The following is a 16,677-nucleotide window of genomic DNA, read 5'->3' on the forward strand; positions in this document are numbered from 1 at the left end:
AGACACACAGATGTCAAACCGCGGGTTTGAACTGCCGTGAGTGCAAAGTACAACCACCCTCCTAACCACCCAACCTCAGGTTGGTTCTCAAAATTGAGTACATCTAATTAAGGAGGGGCACGAAAATAGAAATCCTAGATATTATTGTCCTATAATTTGGCTAATTGCATCTGTTTTTTTTTTGCAGACATCTGGTAAAATGAAAAGAAAGATCCTACAACCGCATTGGCGCCTATAGACTAAAACATATGAAATCGCTGGCATAAATCATGGGCAGTTCGGCAGAGAAAGATGAATGGCATATGCCTGCGCGGTTGTATACAAACAGACTAACAAATGCACATCCGTTTGTAGGGCATATTAAACACGCCTTGTTAGGGAGAACTAGACACGTCAGTTTAAGAATTAATGGAAGAGTGATGTGGCCAGACTTTCAGCAGGTTATCTTCAAGTGGCGCCAAGCTCAACAAGGGACGCGTAGGCGCCATCTTTTATCCGCATCAGTTCTTCATGCCTTCCTTTCTCCACTATCGTTCCATTCTTGACTACGCTGATGATGTCGGCACCTTTTACAGTCGACAAGCGATGCGCAACGACCACTGTCGTCCTCCCAACCATCACCCGGTCTAGCGCCTCCTGCACCACCCGCTCCGACTCAGTGTCCAGAGCGCTCGTTGCCTCGTCCAGCAAGAGCACCTTGGGGTCCTTCACGATGGCCCTCGCGATGGCCACACGCTGCTTCTGTCCACCCGACAGCTGGATCCCTCTCTCGCCGACGACGGTATCGTACCCGTCGGGCAGCCCGGAGATGAACTGGTGTGCATTGGATGCTTCGGCAGCAGAGACGATCTCTTCTTCGGAGGCCTCCCCTTGCTTTCCATAGGCTATGTTGGCGCGGATGGTGTCGTTGAACAGCACTGGCTCTTGTGCCACCAGCCCGATCTGCAGCCGGAGCCAGCTAACCTTGAGGGTCTGAAGTTCCACACCGTCGAGAAGGATCTTGCCTGAATTCGGGTCATAGAACCTCTCCAGCAGCGCAATTGCGGTGGACTTCCCACTTCCACTTTCTCCAACAAGGGCAGCCGTCTGTAAGGAAGGATACTGTCACCAGATTTATCTCCGTACCAGCTAGCAATTGAAAAGAACACGGATCTCATCTACTGATTAGTTAAGATAGAAAGTAACCTGTCCAGAAGGAATGTTCAACGATAGATCGTTGAAAATTTGAACACTTGGGCGTAAGGGGTAGTAGAAGCACACGTTCTTGAACTCAATATTGCCCCTCACACGTGCAATGACCGTACCCTCCTCGCTGCTGGAATCTATCTTGGACCGACTGTCAAGAATTTTGAATACCGAGATGGCTGATTCATTAGCCTTGGTGCTATCCGCACGTATTGCGCTTGTTCGTGAGATCCCACTAGTAGCCAAAACTAGCACGAAGAAGACCTGATAACCAATTGATCAGTTGACCACAATATTTAGAACGATCAACACTGCAACTAATGAATGAGAATGTGCTCGCACCCGAAACACTTCAGGAAATGTTGCTTTTCCATCATGGACAAACTTTGCACCGACGTAGAAGCAGAGAGCATAGGTAAGGTAAAACACAAGGAATGAGAACCCAAATCCCAAGCCACCAACAACACCTTCCTTCATTCCTTGCCTTGTTGGAGACTCACATTTCTGTACATAGGCATCCATCACCTTCTGCTCTGCACAAAACGACGCGACAGTTCTGATGCCTCCAACGGCATCGGTTGCTACTTGACTTGCTTCCTCATACTTTAACTGCATGCCACCAAAAAATTAGACAAAAACAATCGATGTGACAAATGTGTGTATGAACATTAATCATTTTGTTGCTGGATTTTGAGGAAACTGAAAGTTGATGACATATACCTTTGCATTTTTATTGGGACCTTTCAGAAACTTCATTTGAGCATAGGCTTGGAAACCTACCAAAGGAACCACCACTGTGATAATCAATGCCAGCTTCCAGTTTGCCACCATAGCTATCGTGAAACCTACTATGATGGTTGATACAGTCTGGACATTAAGTGCTAAGTTGTCTCCAACAAGTCGCTTCACGTTCAGAGCATCAGTCGATAGCCTTGCACCTATTGCTCCACTAGAACAAAAGTTGAAACTTGTATAAGTAATTCCATAGAAATATCACCCTAGTTGACAAGTATAGCTCTTCACATTTCTCTTTAAAAAGCCAGACGGATCAATTTTAGTAATGATCAAAACTGTATGAAGAGTGCTCAGGCTATCTATCTAGCATGCATAAATGTTCTTAAAAGCACATTTTTACTCTTAGCTCCAGATTATTCATAAAGGGTTTTTGCACCACACGGCTAATGATCAAATAATTTATGCAATCCGTTCTTTGTAAGCATTTACGATTCTAAGTGTTAGTTTTTAATACCGAGATGTCTTATAAAGATTTTTGAAGTGCTTTAATAAGCAAATAATATATGCCAGAGTATTTGTTACGGGTTTTCAAATCATATGAGGTACACGCTTGGTCCAAGTGCTTAAGAGAATGCCGCAACTACGACACCAATATAATAGTGGCAAATCTTAAAATAAAGAGTTTATATTCTAATTGTTAGGGAAAAATGAAAAATTCTGACATATATCAGGATGAGAAAAAGACTTGATACAGACCTGGAGTGTTCAGGTTTATCAAACCAGTCAATGTCCTGGTGCATGATACGTTCAAATGTCAGCGACCGTATGCGCTCCACAAGCTTCCCACCTGCTACTCCAAACAGGAAGTACTCTATTGGAATCAGAACAAGTGCGGAAGCACCCAGCATGACAAACATGCTTGCCCAGAACCTTGAGTCCTTCAGTAGTTCTGCTGGCGGTTCATAGAACGTCTTTATTGCGCTTGAAATCAATATTCCATATACAGGAAAAATGGTTCCATGCACTGCAGCAGTTATCGAACCAAGAGCAAGAACGAGAGCCTCTGGTTTATTCAGATAGAAGAGTCGACGAATTGGAGCTTTCTTTCGACTACTAGATATTTTGTCTGCGGTCTCCTCTAGGTCTTGACCATTGTTGAATTCCATGGGATCAGATAGGCCAAATGGAGCAGGAACGATATGTCTACCACTATGCCCAAAGGAGGAGCCTTTACTGGTTGACCTCCTAAATGAGGTACTTTGGCTTCTTTGTTTTTTAGTGATAGACCTAGAGCCTAAACCATTCTTCATTATCACATCAGGGTCAACATTAGGGGCTTCTGCTTCCTGCAGGGTCTCTTGCAGGTGAATCAGCTGAGAGTAAGCACCTTCAGGTTTCTTCACCAGTTCTGCACGTGAACCTGCTCCGAATTCACATATCAAGCAGCATGTTATGTGCATAAGATTGGTGAATGAAAAGCAGTGCTATTTTTGGAGTGCCAAAGGGTATTCTGGTCATCATCCAAGTAGTAAATTGAGTTCTCACCACAACACTCTGTTTATTAGTGATTAGCGTTTAGGGAATAGGGATATCTTTATTATATAGTTATTCAGGACCACTTCAATTTATCTAGTTAAGCAGTGTTCACAAGGCTAAAAATCGTGAAAATGACTTACGTGCTTTAGAGTAGCTGTAACATAACGCTGTGATGTGGGGTCAACACTAGTTCAGTGTACAAGACAAACATTAGTAGTGATAATACGCAGACGGGAGTGTGAGTGAAATATCCACATTCTAGAGTTGTGCATAAGAATTAAGAGAGTGAGTGGAATATCCACATCACCCATCTCTTTTTCCTCACAAGGGCATTAAATTACTAGCTCTTTTTCCTCCCCCGAAGAAAGACATGCCAGCACAAGAGAGTTAAAAGCTCCTTTTTATGGCATTCATGAAGGGTAAAGTAGTAAGACATTGAATAAAACTACAGAGTGTAGAAGGACATCTATTTTGAAACAGTGTACTTTCAGTATAGAAGTTCTCAATTCTCATATGTCATACCTTGTTCTACAATCTTCCCATTTTGTAGGACAGATATGACATCAGCATTCTTTACTGTGCTTAGGCGATGAGCAACAATGATTGTAGTCCTTTCTAACATTACCCTATCCAAAGCTTCTTGAACTACCCTCTCAGATTCCATATCCAGCGCGCTGGTTGCTTCATCAAGTAGCAATATCCTAGGGTTTTTTATAATCGCTCTAGCAATTGCTATTCTTTGCTTCTGCCCTCCAGACAGTTGAGTACCACGTTCCCCAACCATCGTTTCAATACCCTGCAATGTTTCACAAAGTATATTTCTAATCAACCATGTGTAAAGTAGCAACTGAAATAACGTTATGGAAATTTTAATTTCACATTGTACATTTGGCAATTTATCAATGAAATTCGCTGCATTTGCTAACTCGATTGCACTTTTGATCTCTTCAATAGTAAGATTATCCTTCCCGTAGGCAATATTTTCCCTGATCGTGCTTGAGAACAACACTGGCTCTTGGCTGACTAGACCAATTTTCCCTCTTATCCAGCCAAGATTCATTCTTCTAATGTCAATTCCATCAATCAAGATTTCCCCAGACTGTGGATCATAGAATCTCTCCACCAAACTGACCACAGTTGACTTTCCACTGCCACTCTCTCCAACTAGGGCAATTGTCATGCCACTTGGTACTCGTAAGGAGAATCCATGAAATACCAAATGTTCAGGCCTGGTAGGATAGCTGAAGTACACATCTTTCAGTTCAACATCACCCTTAATGTCTTCCAACATGATGCCTGTGGTGTCATATACATCAATATCTGGTTGTCTTTCAATTGTCTTGAACATCCTGTATGCTGCTCCTTGACCTTCTGCAAAAGCTGTTATTGATGGTGCTGCCTGACCTAAGGACCTGCATATGAGATGTAACTTGAGTTAGAAACCAGAAGATCTCGTAAATGGAAGACCCTATTTGACATACTAGTTGATACCCTGTGTGATGCCGCTGGTAAAGTATGTAGAAATACGAAGATGCCAAATTATTATGACCATCAAGCATGAACAAATGAATTTGCCTGATGCCATATCTACTCATAGTACTTGAAGCGGAAGGGATATTAGAGAGGAAAATGAGTAAAATTGTCTAAATAAGATGTCAAAGTTTTGAAAGGATTCTTTGACAATAACCAAGTGTTTTATCAGATGTATGTCCTTTATAATGTTATTTATCAGATGTCTGTCCTTCAAGTTCAAGAAAGAAACGACCCACTACTAAACAAGGTTTATACAAAAATCTGAACCCTACCCTATAATGCTCCATACATCTTCATATGCACTGACCTAGCTATAATCTTTACAGGAAATACTTTTGTACTTGCACGCATGGGTGAGGGTGTTTCGATCACAGTTCGTTTTGCTTTCAGAGTCGGATAAAATGAGGAGAGAGAAAGGAATATTTTCATCTACCAAGGCGAGTGGAAATCTTTTCATCTACCCATGCGTGTGTGTACAAAATCCCAATCTTTACCCTTCAATTTTATTCGTAACAAGTTTCAAATTTTAAGTATGTAAACCATATATTATTACTCAGAATATTGCAGTGGTAAGGATTAATGTACAAAACTTACATTGCACCGACCATAACAGCCATTATAACATTGATAACCATGCCACCATTGTATCCTCGGTCGATTATCAATTTAGATCCATACCAAACTGCTAACCCATAACTGCAAAACAAGATTCCCATTATTGAACCTACTCCGAGGCCACTGACAGCACCTTCTCGTCGAGCAGAATCATATGCCTTTCTTATGAACTTGTTATATGTTGTTATAGCTTGCTTCTCACCATTAAATGAAACAACCTTCAAATCATAAGCATAGTAAGAAAAAAATAGTGACTGCCAAGAACTAATAAAAATATAAAATGGTATCTCTATTTGGTTTGAGCCCCAAATCAAGCACAAGAAAACCAAGGCAAGCATTGCTTTCACAAAATATTTGCGTCCAAAATGGCCAGTTTTGGCCAACTTTGGCTCCGAGACTTAGATAACCCCCAAAAATAGAACATTCCTAAAATTTTGGCATTGAATCAAATAGGGGCTAGATTTGGTAAAATTTTGCTAAGAAAAACTTTGCCTCTCATGGCCATGACTATTAAACCAAGTAGTCCTTAAGTATCCACTAGAACTTACCGTTCGAATGGTCCCAATAGTTTGCTCAACAATGTCTCCAGCATCACCATATTTTGCTTGCATTCTGCTGGAGAGCTTTGTCATCATCCTTGACATAATAGCACCCGCCACAGCTACTGGTGGAATGCTTGAGAGCATAACAAGTGCCAGGAGCCATCCTCTCACAAATGCAACAATGAAGCCTCCAAAAAAGGTAGAAAGGAGCTGTATGCACAAGCCAACCTAAGAGAAAATGTGTGCATATGAAAGTGTTAAATACAAATAGAATTTTAGTTACCAAAAGATGCTTTAAGATAAATTTTTAACAGATATTTTCTATAGTTAGCTTCTTTTTGTGAACATACTATTAGGATAGCACACAAAAGAATGTAAAATCAGTGTGCTATGTTCTACGTCAATAAGTATAACAAGGTTTACCAATAAGTTAATAGAGATCTATCATATATAGTGAAGCAATGAATGATCGAGCCACTTTATACAGAAGCTTGGCCAAATTGGTCATCAGAATATAATATCTAACAATGCGTCGACGGCGTGGCACAAGATCACCCGTTGTGTTCTCAAACAGCCTACCTTTTCTCCAATGGCATCTTGAATGAGGAATGTGTCTCCAGACATCCTCTCAACAACTTGCCCAGTGCTCATATCCTTGTCAAAAAATGCAATGTCCTGTCTGAGAATAGACTTGAGATACAAAGCTCTGATTCGTGCTGCCTGTCTTTCTCCAGTGATTGTCCAGCATGACACCTCTATCAAAATATCAAGTTAGTCAATCAAGGAAGGAATGGAAGGAGCATTCTAGTGGTGCCTTAAAAATTACTCTGGACGGCCTCGGGCTTAGACTTGTATTATGAACTATTTAATTCCTACAAATACATCAAGACACAAAGCTTTTGTTTTTTCTTGAAGAAAAAAAATCTATCACAACAGTTCTGCAACATTTTTTTTTGTAGGAACAGGCAGGACAGGGAGTATCCCTGAATTCACAATTTCGCATCACATGAAAATCCAATAAAAAAACAGACATTACAAGAACCAAGAGTAGGCACCCATGTGCAACATTTGAGCACATTTTACTATTTGTCGGATTCATAAATTGAAAGATCAAGCAACTTTTATCCACAAAGATGTCTTGATTGTATTGCATATGAAAGGCACTCACGGAGTGTTGAAATCAGTCCTGCTCCAATGCCAAGGTAAACGAAGTTAATGATCACCTGGAAACAAGAAAGACCTGATAATAAATTAAATAGAATGACAAATAATTCCCTGGTACAAGCATTGATGAGTTAAACCCTTGCCTTTATAACAATACTGCCCATATATAAAAGAATTGGCACCATCATTTCTTATTTGAAAACTTATCATTTACGAACATTTGTCAAAGATTATTTCATATGAGTGTGACTTGCTTATATTAGATGCGATGTACAACTCTGTGTGTTGAGTTTTTGTAGCTCAGCTCAGTGTTTTACTATTGTTTCTTGCTTGTCCTTAATTTTGTAACTTTTTCCTCTATTATCAATGAAAAGCAGCTCTGCACTGCCTTTTCAGTAAAAAAAAACTCTGTGTGGAACTCTCTCATAAGTTAACCTCTGTGCATATCTTGGCATCTTGCCATGAAAGGCAACGGATATAAGAAATGAAGGAAAAGTCTGAGCTGGTAAATGGCCAAGCGGCAGAAGATTTTTAGATTCTTTCCATGTCGAATGCACGGAGGATGCCCAACACCACACACATTTAACTCAAAAAGAAAACTGCACTGACGACACACGACAGCACCCAACCCTAAAGAAATTAATCTGAGTAGGGGGGGTGGGGAAGGGTGGGGGGATACCGTGTTCCAGCAACGGACTGCTCGTCCAATCATTCCGGCAGCGGTGTCAGCCGGGGCTCCGGCGTGGATACGTCGAGCCGCCGGGGAGCCATGGCGCGGCGGAGGTCAGGAGGTCGTGTCAATGTCATTGTCGTAGCCTCGTAGGGCAGCACGAGTGACGACAAGAAACTGGAAATAAATCGCAGCTTCCTCTGGGCCGAAACGATATGATGGGCCAGATATTCATGGACTTGAGGCCCGTTTTTCTAATCTATTGTGTCGTGGAAACGCGAAAAAAACGCAGGCGCGTATCATATGCGCACGCACCTTGGTGACTTTGTGCAGCACGTCCTCCGGCGAGTCGGCGGCGGAGCCGAAGGCGTCGATGACGTCGCCGAAGATGAAGGTCATGAGCGGCTGCGCCATGCCGTTGGCCACCGCCGAGGCCGCGCCCACCGCCATCAGCGCCCCGTCCGTCCTGTCCGCGAAGGCGAACATTCGGTACAGCTGCACGCGCGACGCCGCGGTGGTCGCCTGCCTCTCACGATCAGCGCTCGCTGCCGCTTCCCCTCCGTTGATGTTGTTCATCTCCCCCTCTTGATCCCTCCCTCCCATGGCTCCGACCTCTCAATCCTCAGGTCTTTGGGTCTTGGGAGGTGTAGTGTGTATATGGCTTTCAATTAGCATCGCACTGGTTGTCATTAGCTAGCTAGCTGCTACTTGCCATGTGTGTGGAGGATATATACAATTCCGACTAATAAATAAGTGTATTTTCCTAAGTCAACTATGACATGAGATTAACATACAATACAAATTTTTTCTAAAAAATAGTACTCCTTTCCGACTCAAAATACTTGTCACATATTTATCTAAATTAGCATGTATCTAGAGTTCTAGACACATGTCAGAATGTAAATACATGTGAATCCAGATTTTTTCGATAAAGGATGATTTATTACTTTGGAAAGCAATTACATCCAGCTGCATAACCAGGATGCACACAGCCGTTTAAAAGTATCAAGTCAAAAGATGGAAAAAAAAAACTAGGCGAAATACATATCGAAACGATGAAGCATATAACGCCTAAGGTGTGGGAGGGGGTTCAATCCGTAGACTATGCTGCCACCCATGTAGGGAAAAAGTATCCCTCGCCGTAGCCTCCAATCGTGTACAAACCTCCGTAAACAGGTCTCGGTTCTCCATTCACTGAAGAGATAACCACAAACGGAGAATACATGTACATCTGTAGATGACCTGCAACAAAGAGCAATTTTTATCGTTAAAAATTTTATCATTTCTACTTAGCCAAAGCGTCCAGATAACTGCTAGCGCCCCCACCCTAAGAAGCAACTTAAACCTTGAATCTATACCGTGAAGCCAATTGCCAGACATTGGCCACACTAGTCCGAGGATACAGGGTAGACGCTACTTGGATGACTGACCATATAGATCTCGCAAATTGACACTGGAAGAAAAGGTGTTTAATGGTTTCATCATGATGACAAAAAACACACCGTGTACTTCCGTGCCAATTTCGCTTAACAGGATTGTCCTTGGTGAGAATAACACCTCGAGGAAGATACCATCCAAAAATATTTATTTTTAATGGTATCTTCATCTTCCAAATTTTCTTATTATTATCAAGAATTTTTTTATTTTTAACATGTGAATCCAGATAAACCTGCAACAAATATTTAGAGATGGCGAGAGTATGAAAATTATATTCCAAGACATTCCAAGATGCATTTAGTCATATTAATTCCATGTCATAAATATGGCCCTAATTTTCTAAAAGTATAAAGTTGATCAAACTTAATAAAATTTGACTTAAAATGAAACCAAAATTTCACTCGCTTATGAAAGGAAGAAAGTACTAGTAGTGTATGACTGCATCAAAAGAAGGGCATACGGGTCACAGGCTTGGTCGCCAAGGAAAATGAAATGCAAAGTCGTGCCAGGCCGACATCTAGTTATATATCTATCCTTGGGGATGCTGTCCCTACTAATTTAGTGATCATTCAAACTGGCAGCTCACCACTAACCTTAAGACGTGAGCATGCATGACAGAGACGCTTCAACGGGGAAATTGATTAACCTTCGTAAATATTTTTATTCCGGCCAGTTGACTTCACCGCATTCTCATTGTGTGCACGTATATTAATATAGGAGTATTATACTCCCTCCGTCCACAAATAAGTGTATTTCTAGCTTTTGTACTAAGTCAAATATTTTAAGTTTTGACCAACCGTGGAAAAAAAATTACTACCTCCGTCCCAGATTAACAGGCGCGCACGCAGTTTAAGAAATTGCTTTGACCATCATTTTGATCACTAAAATATAAAATATATGCTACAAAAATTATATCATTGGAAAGGATTTTTGCATACGAATCTAATAATATAGATTTTGTAGACATAAAATTTGTATTTTGTTGACCGAATCAATGGTCAAAGTTTATCTTAAACGTGCGTGCCTGTTAAACCGGGACGGAGGGAGTAGCAACATATATAATAAGATTTTGGTATAATTTGAAACTACATTTCAAAACAAATCTTGGGATACTAAATTAGTGTCATAAATGCTACTACTTTTCCCTATATATGTGGTCAAAGTTTAAAGAGTTTGACTAAACACAAAACCTAGATATACACTTATTTGCGGACGGAGGGAGTAGTCTATAGATGAATGAACCTCGCGCACGTTGCTGCACGTTGTTACCTTTTAATCTTTATTTTGGTTCTTAGTTTTGCATGTAGTTCAGATGGTCGAGGAAAGTGTACGTAGGTCAACAATCGGATATAAGGGAACAAATTTTTTTGCAGGTTACCAGACAAACTGCGCATTGAATTCAGCAATGGGTCTACCTTATGCCAGTGGATCTGCGAGAGAGTATGGTTACTGGATGCAACCGTCTGCTAACGGTTACACGGGCTACTGGGTGGCGTCATATTAATAGGCTTCAGAATAGATAGTTTTATGCTGTTTTTCATTTTTAGATGGTTACATGTCTCAACCTTTTTCGATTCGTGAACTGTAAACTTTTTGAATATTTAAAATTATCAAATAAATAAATAAGGATGTGTGCATCAATTGATGCAGAGGCCGAGAAACGTCCCATTTCGAAAGAAAGGATTCGCAAAAAAAAAGGGAATTCGTAGTCATTTTTTTCTGTCGCGTAAAAAAAGTCTTTACGCGAGAGCAATAGCGGTTGGGATACATCTATCTTTTCTGAGCAACCTCTTTTGGATTCTTAAGACCGCTCTTGCAGTAGGATACCATCTGCTTTGGGTTCTTTATTATCTCCTTCGAGGGATTTTTAGGATCAAAAACAAGCACAACCGGACAACATAATTCCAACAACATCCAGAGTCTACCAATTAATAAGTAACTAACACCGTAGCGATCTCTCCATCAGCATAGTACAGCAATCACCTTTTCTAGAATGACGTTCTCGAGAACGGTGGAGACTAATCAAAGTTTTAAATAGCCGGTATGTCCTATCTATAGCATTTCGAGAGATCTCCGACTGCAGCTAAGGAACAGCTAAGGCATTTATACAAAAAAAAAATAAGAATAGCCGCTAATAGGGCCACTAACTCCAGCTAGCCTCAATTTAGCCGCTAAGCGTGGAACAAAAAAAAATCTGGCACATAATTTGATAGTCAAATTGATTCCTCTCCTAACCCTATATCAAAAGTTTTCGTTTGGGTTAGGCCGCAGATTAAAAAATGGTCGCGCCGGCCCCTTATCCGTTTGGGCGGGGGCAGCCTCAGCGGCTTGATGTATTTTTTTCAATAAAATTTATAGATAACAAACCTAATTTACATAGTAGAAACAAAGAAAACATAGAAATTAAAAAAGGGTGAAACCCTAGTCTACTCCTTGTCGTTGTGCTTCTGGGTTAGGTCCACGATCATCGGCATCTCTCACGCCCAATTGGGTGCCAACACCGCCAGAGGGAATAGCGGTGGAGGAGCGGCCTGAGAAGGCGCGGACCACTCATCCCACAACGACCTTGGCGCTAGGGGCCGTAGCACACGAGGCCTCCATGGCGAGCCTAACCACCTCCTCCTCGTCCATCCCTTCTGACATGTGGGGATTGGTAGGATGTCTCTACGCGCTCGGTATCCACTGCAGCTCAGAGGCCTTCATGGCAAGCCCATCTTCCTTGGCCTTCTCCGCCAAGTAGGCGAGATAGCCTAGATAGTCATCCATGTCATCCCTCTCGAGCGCCAGCGGCTCCTCCTTGGCCTCATCTTCACGTCTGCGGCCGATGGAGGACCATACTCGAACTCGTCGTCGCTGAGGAACCCAAAGTGGCGATGAGGATCTCACCTGACCTTGCCGAAGGTGTCCCACAACGTTGAGTCGAAGCCGTAAGCTGAGTCCGCGAGGAGATCAGGAGACGGAATGGCTCGCTGGTGCACGATCTCCTTTCGCCACGCCCGAACTGGTCCTATTTTGATACAGCACCGAGGCCAGATCCACGTGTGCACTGCTTGACTCCAAACATGTGTGACATTGATGACAGCATAGAAGCACAGCCACATGTGTGACATTGATGACAGCATAGAAGCACAGCCGCCGCTAGGCCCAGCGCAACAGCGAGAGGACACACATGTTTTGTGTTATGTCTATGACACATTTACTACGCAAATTTAGGCTGTAAATAGGTCCCTCTGCATCAGGCCGCTAGGCTAGGGTTTAGCTAACCTCATGTCCACGCGAGTCAGCATTGTCGACTCAAAAGCGCAACTAGAAATAGGAGGCGGATTTCATATCCACGACGTAGTTGTTTTACAGCTCGATTAATACAACAGCTCAAAAGATTTTATTCTTCAATCTCCAACAAATAGTACATACCACTAGTAACTTTATAGGTTTGGTCAGCTGATAAGAAAAATGAACAAGAAAAATACAATTCCTCCTCGGAGCATACTACTTCGGTCCAACGAGAAGCCGGCCGACAACAAGTTCCACCTCATGATGCACACAAGGCATCCCAACCTGGCTTCTCACAATCTGTTGCTCTTCATCAGCTCCACAAACTCACCAAACGCTGCAGCACCAGAAGAGTAGAACAGTTAAGTCATAACATAGATCACATGAAATGGACCTAATATTTGTCTTACGGAATAGTAGCCAAGGAGTTGAACATACCCAAGTCTGAGTCATGTGGCCCAGGGGATGACTCCGGATGGTACTGAAGAGACATAAGCTTCATCTTGGGGAACACAAGACCAGCACAGCTCTGGTCATTTAGATTGATGTGTGTTACTTGTACTCCTTCCGGGAGTGATTCAGGGTCAACAGCATAGTTATGATTCTGCATAGCAAATCAAATGTTACATCCAGTGCTCGTTATATGTGGAGATTTACTAGTAAAAATAATTCTAAAGATTTAACAGTCAGTCGATAGCTAATAAAATAACAAAATAATGCGCTATACGAGCACTGATTTAATGGTATCAGCTCATAAGCATAGTTTCCTATCCAACGTCCTTATACTGAAATACCAGTATCTGGTAATGAATAACCAACTAACCTAAGAATCTTTAGAAATATCAAGGTTTCATCAGAGACATTATGCTGAAAATTACGCTTTGGTAGTCCGCAGACCAAAACCCAAACAATAAGACCACACATTAAACCAGCCAAATAAACTAGTTGACTCATAAAGCTTTTTCCATAAACTCTCCCTTTCAGCATTCACAAATCTATCGACTAACATAGTCTCCTGTAGTAGCTTCAGTTTCTTTAGCCAATTTAGTAAGGTGCCTAGATAGAAGTCTAAGCTCAACGGTAAATAAAGAACAGAGTTGCTTGGCTTCGACATAAAGCTATTTGATGATAAATATAAGCTTAAGCTAAGCTAAGAAATCCATAACTGATATCAATACTAAGTCACATGACTTATCGCAAAACACAAATGATTAAGATAAATTTCTTAGCAATTGAAAAAAACTGACAAACCTGTGCACTGATGTCCACACGTCCAGTTCTGTTATCACGAACAGGGTGGTTTCCTCCATGATGACCAAATTTCATTTTAAATGTTTTCCCACCAAGAGCCTGCCCAATCAATTGATGACCCATGCAGATGCCAAATACTGGGACCTTCCCTACTATTTCTTGTACAGTTTTCACAGCATATGGAACTGCAGATGGGTCACCAGGGCCATTGCTAAAAAGGACTCCATCAGGCTTCAAATTAAGTACCTCCGAAGCAGGCCAGCTTGCTGGAACAACGGTTATTTTGCATCCATATGATGCCAGGCGTCTCAAAATGTTGTGCTTGACTCCAAAATCATATGCAACAACCTATATAATTGAAAATCCAGAAATTGTTAGGTACAAGGTTTTAATTGATTATATATAAAAGCCTCAAGTGATACTGACATGAAAAGTTTCACTTGACTGCTTGTCGTTGAACTCCCATCCTGAACCAGTCTTGTCTAACCATTCGTATGGAGCATCGCATGAAACCTCACTTATCAAATCAACACCTGCATAACAGCACCACCAAAGTTTCATGTTATGCCACAAATAGCATCAGTAGTATGTAAAGATTAATCAGCAACACTTAACAATCAGCAGTCTTTAATAAACTCTTGCTGTACTTAGCTTTCTAAAAAGGCTTACATTTCGGAACGGAGGTAATAATAAGTAAAGAACAACAGAGTAAACCCCTCCAATTACAAGCTGATTTTTTTATATCCCGATTCAGTACAGAATATTATGAATATGTACAATTAGTTTCTAACCTATGAAATACCCTCAGCTATAGCCATTGAAAGAAATTATACTGCAAATCATTCAAAAAATAAGACTACATAGGACCAAGAAGAAAAGAAGTAGAAATATCACTTACGGACAACCATAGCAATCGAAATATTACTTTAACAAAATTATAATAGCTTGTAGGAAGCTTAACATACCAACAATTTTCCAATTTTTTGCCATTTCCAACAGTTCTCCATCTTTGAGAGACTGGTCAGTACTTAGGACACCAATCAGACTACCATCTTCCCTTAACCGGCGTGTTATTGCACGCGTGTCCACATCATCTGCAGAGTGCAAACCAGGAAAATCCATGACGGATAGAAAAATCCAAATTAGAAGAAATGCTATGATGGTATATACTTACATATGCCCATAATGTTCCTCTTCCTCAAATATTCATCAAGTGTTTCTATGGACCTCCAGTTGGAAGTACTGGAAGAGGAAACAGAAGGTGAGTACACACATAATTTTCTTGAGTTTCATACTGCCCCAAGCAGAAATGCTTACCTTATGCTTAGGTTCCGTATGATTAAGCCACCAAGGAAACATTTTCCGGATTCCTCGTCATCTACAAGAGGATCCCAATAATATTTATCAATAGTTCATCATAGAGTAGTAGGTCCTATCTCTTGGATGTGGAAATTGCATACCAAGGTTAACACCGGTGTTTCCGATATGAGGGCAGGTCATCAAAACGAACTGACCAGCATAGCTAGGGTCGGTTAAAATCTCCTGGTACCTGTGTTCATGTGCCATGCATTCAAGAGTCACATTTCCAAAACAGAAAAGCAGTTGCGTAAAATTTCAAGAACTTTCTGAGAACAAATCGTATAGAGGTTGACACTAGGATAGTGCGATTGAAACATTAGAACAGGTCGATCGGGATAGGCATAAGCTGGTATCACTAGAACTAGCACTATCACAGTAGCCAAACTTTGGAGAGTAAGTACATAAATAGATATTTGGTATGCATAGATTCATTTTCATTCAGTACGATAGAAAAAAGACTGAATCTAAACACGCACTGACGAGGCGATGGTGGCAACTAAACAATTAGAAGTTATAGGATGGATGACTGATATTACCCTGTCATAGAGGTATTGAACACCACCTCGCCGACCTGCGTCCCGGAAGCGCCGAAGGATTTGGCATTCCAGACGGAGCCATCCTCGAGGACGAGGCGAGCGTCGCTGAGCTTCCAGGGTCTCTGCATCGCCGCCGCCCCCTCGCTCGCCGCTGGGCTGGCGACGGAGCGGCAGACCAAGGGCGTCTTCGACGTCGCCGTCCTCCCCACGGCGACCCGGCCATGCTGCCCAAGCCCGAGGGAGGGCGGCGCAGGGGATGCGTGCCGGTGTACGGCGCCGACGGCCGGGCGGGCGTGCAGGGGGCGAATCTGGGGGAGCATGATGGAGTAGGGCGGGGAGGGGGGAGGTTGCGGCTGGGTGTGGGGTGAGTAGGGATGCTCTCGCCGCCGCAGCCGCCGCCGCCGCCGCTTTTGTTAGGGTTTTGATTAGAGAGGTTTTCGTCCGCCGTCTGAGAGTAAAAGAGTGAGGACGGGTGGAGTACTATCGTTTTCGTATCTTCTTGTGGGGCGACGACGGATACCGTTCGTTTTCGCTGTTTTTTCTACCCGACAGCGGCGCGATTGCCTCGTGTCGTGTACATGTGCGAATATTATCGAATACACCAGCTCAAAAATATTATCGAATACACACATGCATTATGTATATATAAACTGGACTAACAAACAGTTTATACTGAGAGCCTGGACATCATCCACTCTATGAACGTGTTTTTTTTTGCCACAAAGTATTTATCTTGAACTGGATTTAGAACATTGGAGAATAATAATATCTCAACTCACCCTAGCTATGCATGTAAAATTCCATCCAATGGAACTCAAGATTTTGTGACATGATGTCTGTG

At 42.0% G+C, this 16,677-nt stretch overlaps 2 protein-coding genes across 2 annotated transcripts; both read right to left on the reverse strand.

The window, feature by feature from the left end:
- Positions 1–447: 447 nt before the first annotated feature.
- Positions 448–8,583, reverse strand: LOC124656475 (ABC transporter B family member 4-like). Its single transcript, XM_047195211.1, has 13 exons — positions 8,296–8,583; positions 7,315–7,369; positions 6,726–6,901; positions 6,153–6,374; positions 5,584–5,822; positions 4,343–4,868; positions 3,979–4,252; positions 3,239–3,340; positions 2,677–3,163; positions 1,906–2,134; positions 1,528–1,794; positions 1,186–1,449; positions 448–1,086 (listed from the first exon to the last, which is right to left on the reverse strand). The coding sequence occupies exons 1-13, from the start codon at positions 8,581–8,583 to the stop codon at positions 448–450; spliced, it is 3,768 nt and encodes a 1,255-aa protein (XP_047051167.1).
- Positions 8,584–12,724: 4,141 nt separating this feature from the next.
- LOC124653432 (carbamoyl-phosphate synthase small chain, chloroplastic-like) lies at positions 12,725–16,156 on the reverse strand. The gene is made up of 9 exons (XM_047192498.1): positions 15,837–16,156; positions 15,402–15,490; positions 15,259–15,319; positions 15,116–15,183; positions 14,907–15,035; positions 14,368–14,474; positions 13,942–14,289; positions 13,129–13,294; positions 12,725–13,027 (listed from the first exon to the last, which is right to left on the reverse strand). The coding sequence occupies exons 1-9, from the start codon at positions 16,154–16,156 to the stop codon at positions 12,984–12,986; spliced, it is 1,332 nt and encodes a 443-aa protein (XP_047048454.1). The 3' UTR covers positions 12,725–12,983.
- Positions 16,157–16,677: the final 521 nt, after the last annotated feature.

This window comes from Lolium rigidum, chromosome 5 (genome assembly GCF_022539505.1).
Source record: "Lolium rigidum isolate FL_2022 chromosome 5, APGP_CSIRO_Lrig_0.1, whole genome shotgun sequence".
Classification (NCBI taxonomy): Eukaryota; Viridiplantae; Streptophyta; class Magnoliopsida; order Poales; family Poaceae; genus Lolium; species Lolium rigidum.

Excerpts from the sequence above, each read along its gene's own strand:
- LOC124653432 (XM_047192498.1), bottom strand. The coding sequence starts at position 16,156 with ATGCTCCCCCAGATTCGCCCCCTGCACGCCCGCCCGGCCGTCGGCGCC. Across the intron at positions 15,320-15,401 it reads AAACACCGGTGTTAACCTTG|ATGACGAGGAATCCGGAAAA; the intron begins GTATGCAATTTC and ends ATCCTCTTGTAG. Across the intron at positions 13,295-13,941 it reads GTGTGGACATCAGTGCACAG|AATCATAACTATGCTGTTGA; the intron begins GTTTGTCAGTTT and ends TTTGCTATGCAG.
- LOC124656475 (XM_047195211.1), bottom strand. The coding sequence starts at position 8,583 with ATGGGAGGGAGGGATCAAGAGGGGGAGATGAACAACATCAACGGAGGG. Across the intron at positions 4,869-5,583 it reads GCTGTTATGGTCGGTGCAAT|GTCCTTAGGTCAGGCAGCAC; the intron begins GTAAGTTTTGTA and ends TCTCATATGCAG. Across the intron at positions 3,164-3,238 it reads AGCCCCTAATGTTGACCCTG|GGTCAACCAGTAAAGGCTCC; the intron begins ATGTGATAATGA and ends CCTCATTTAGGA.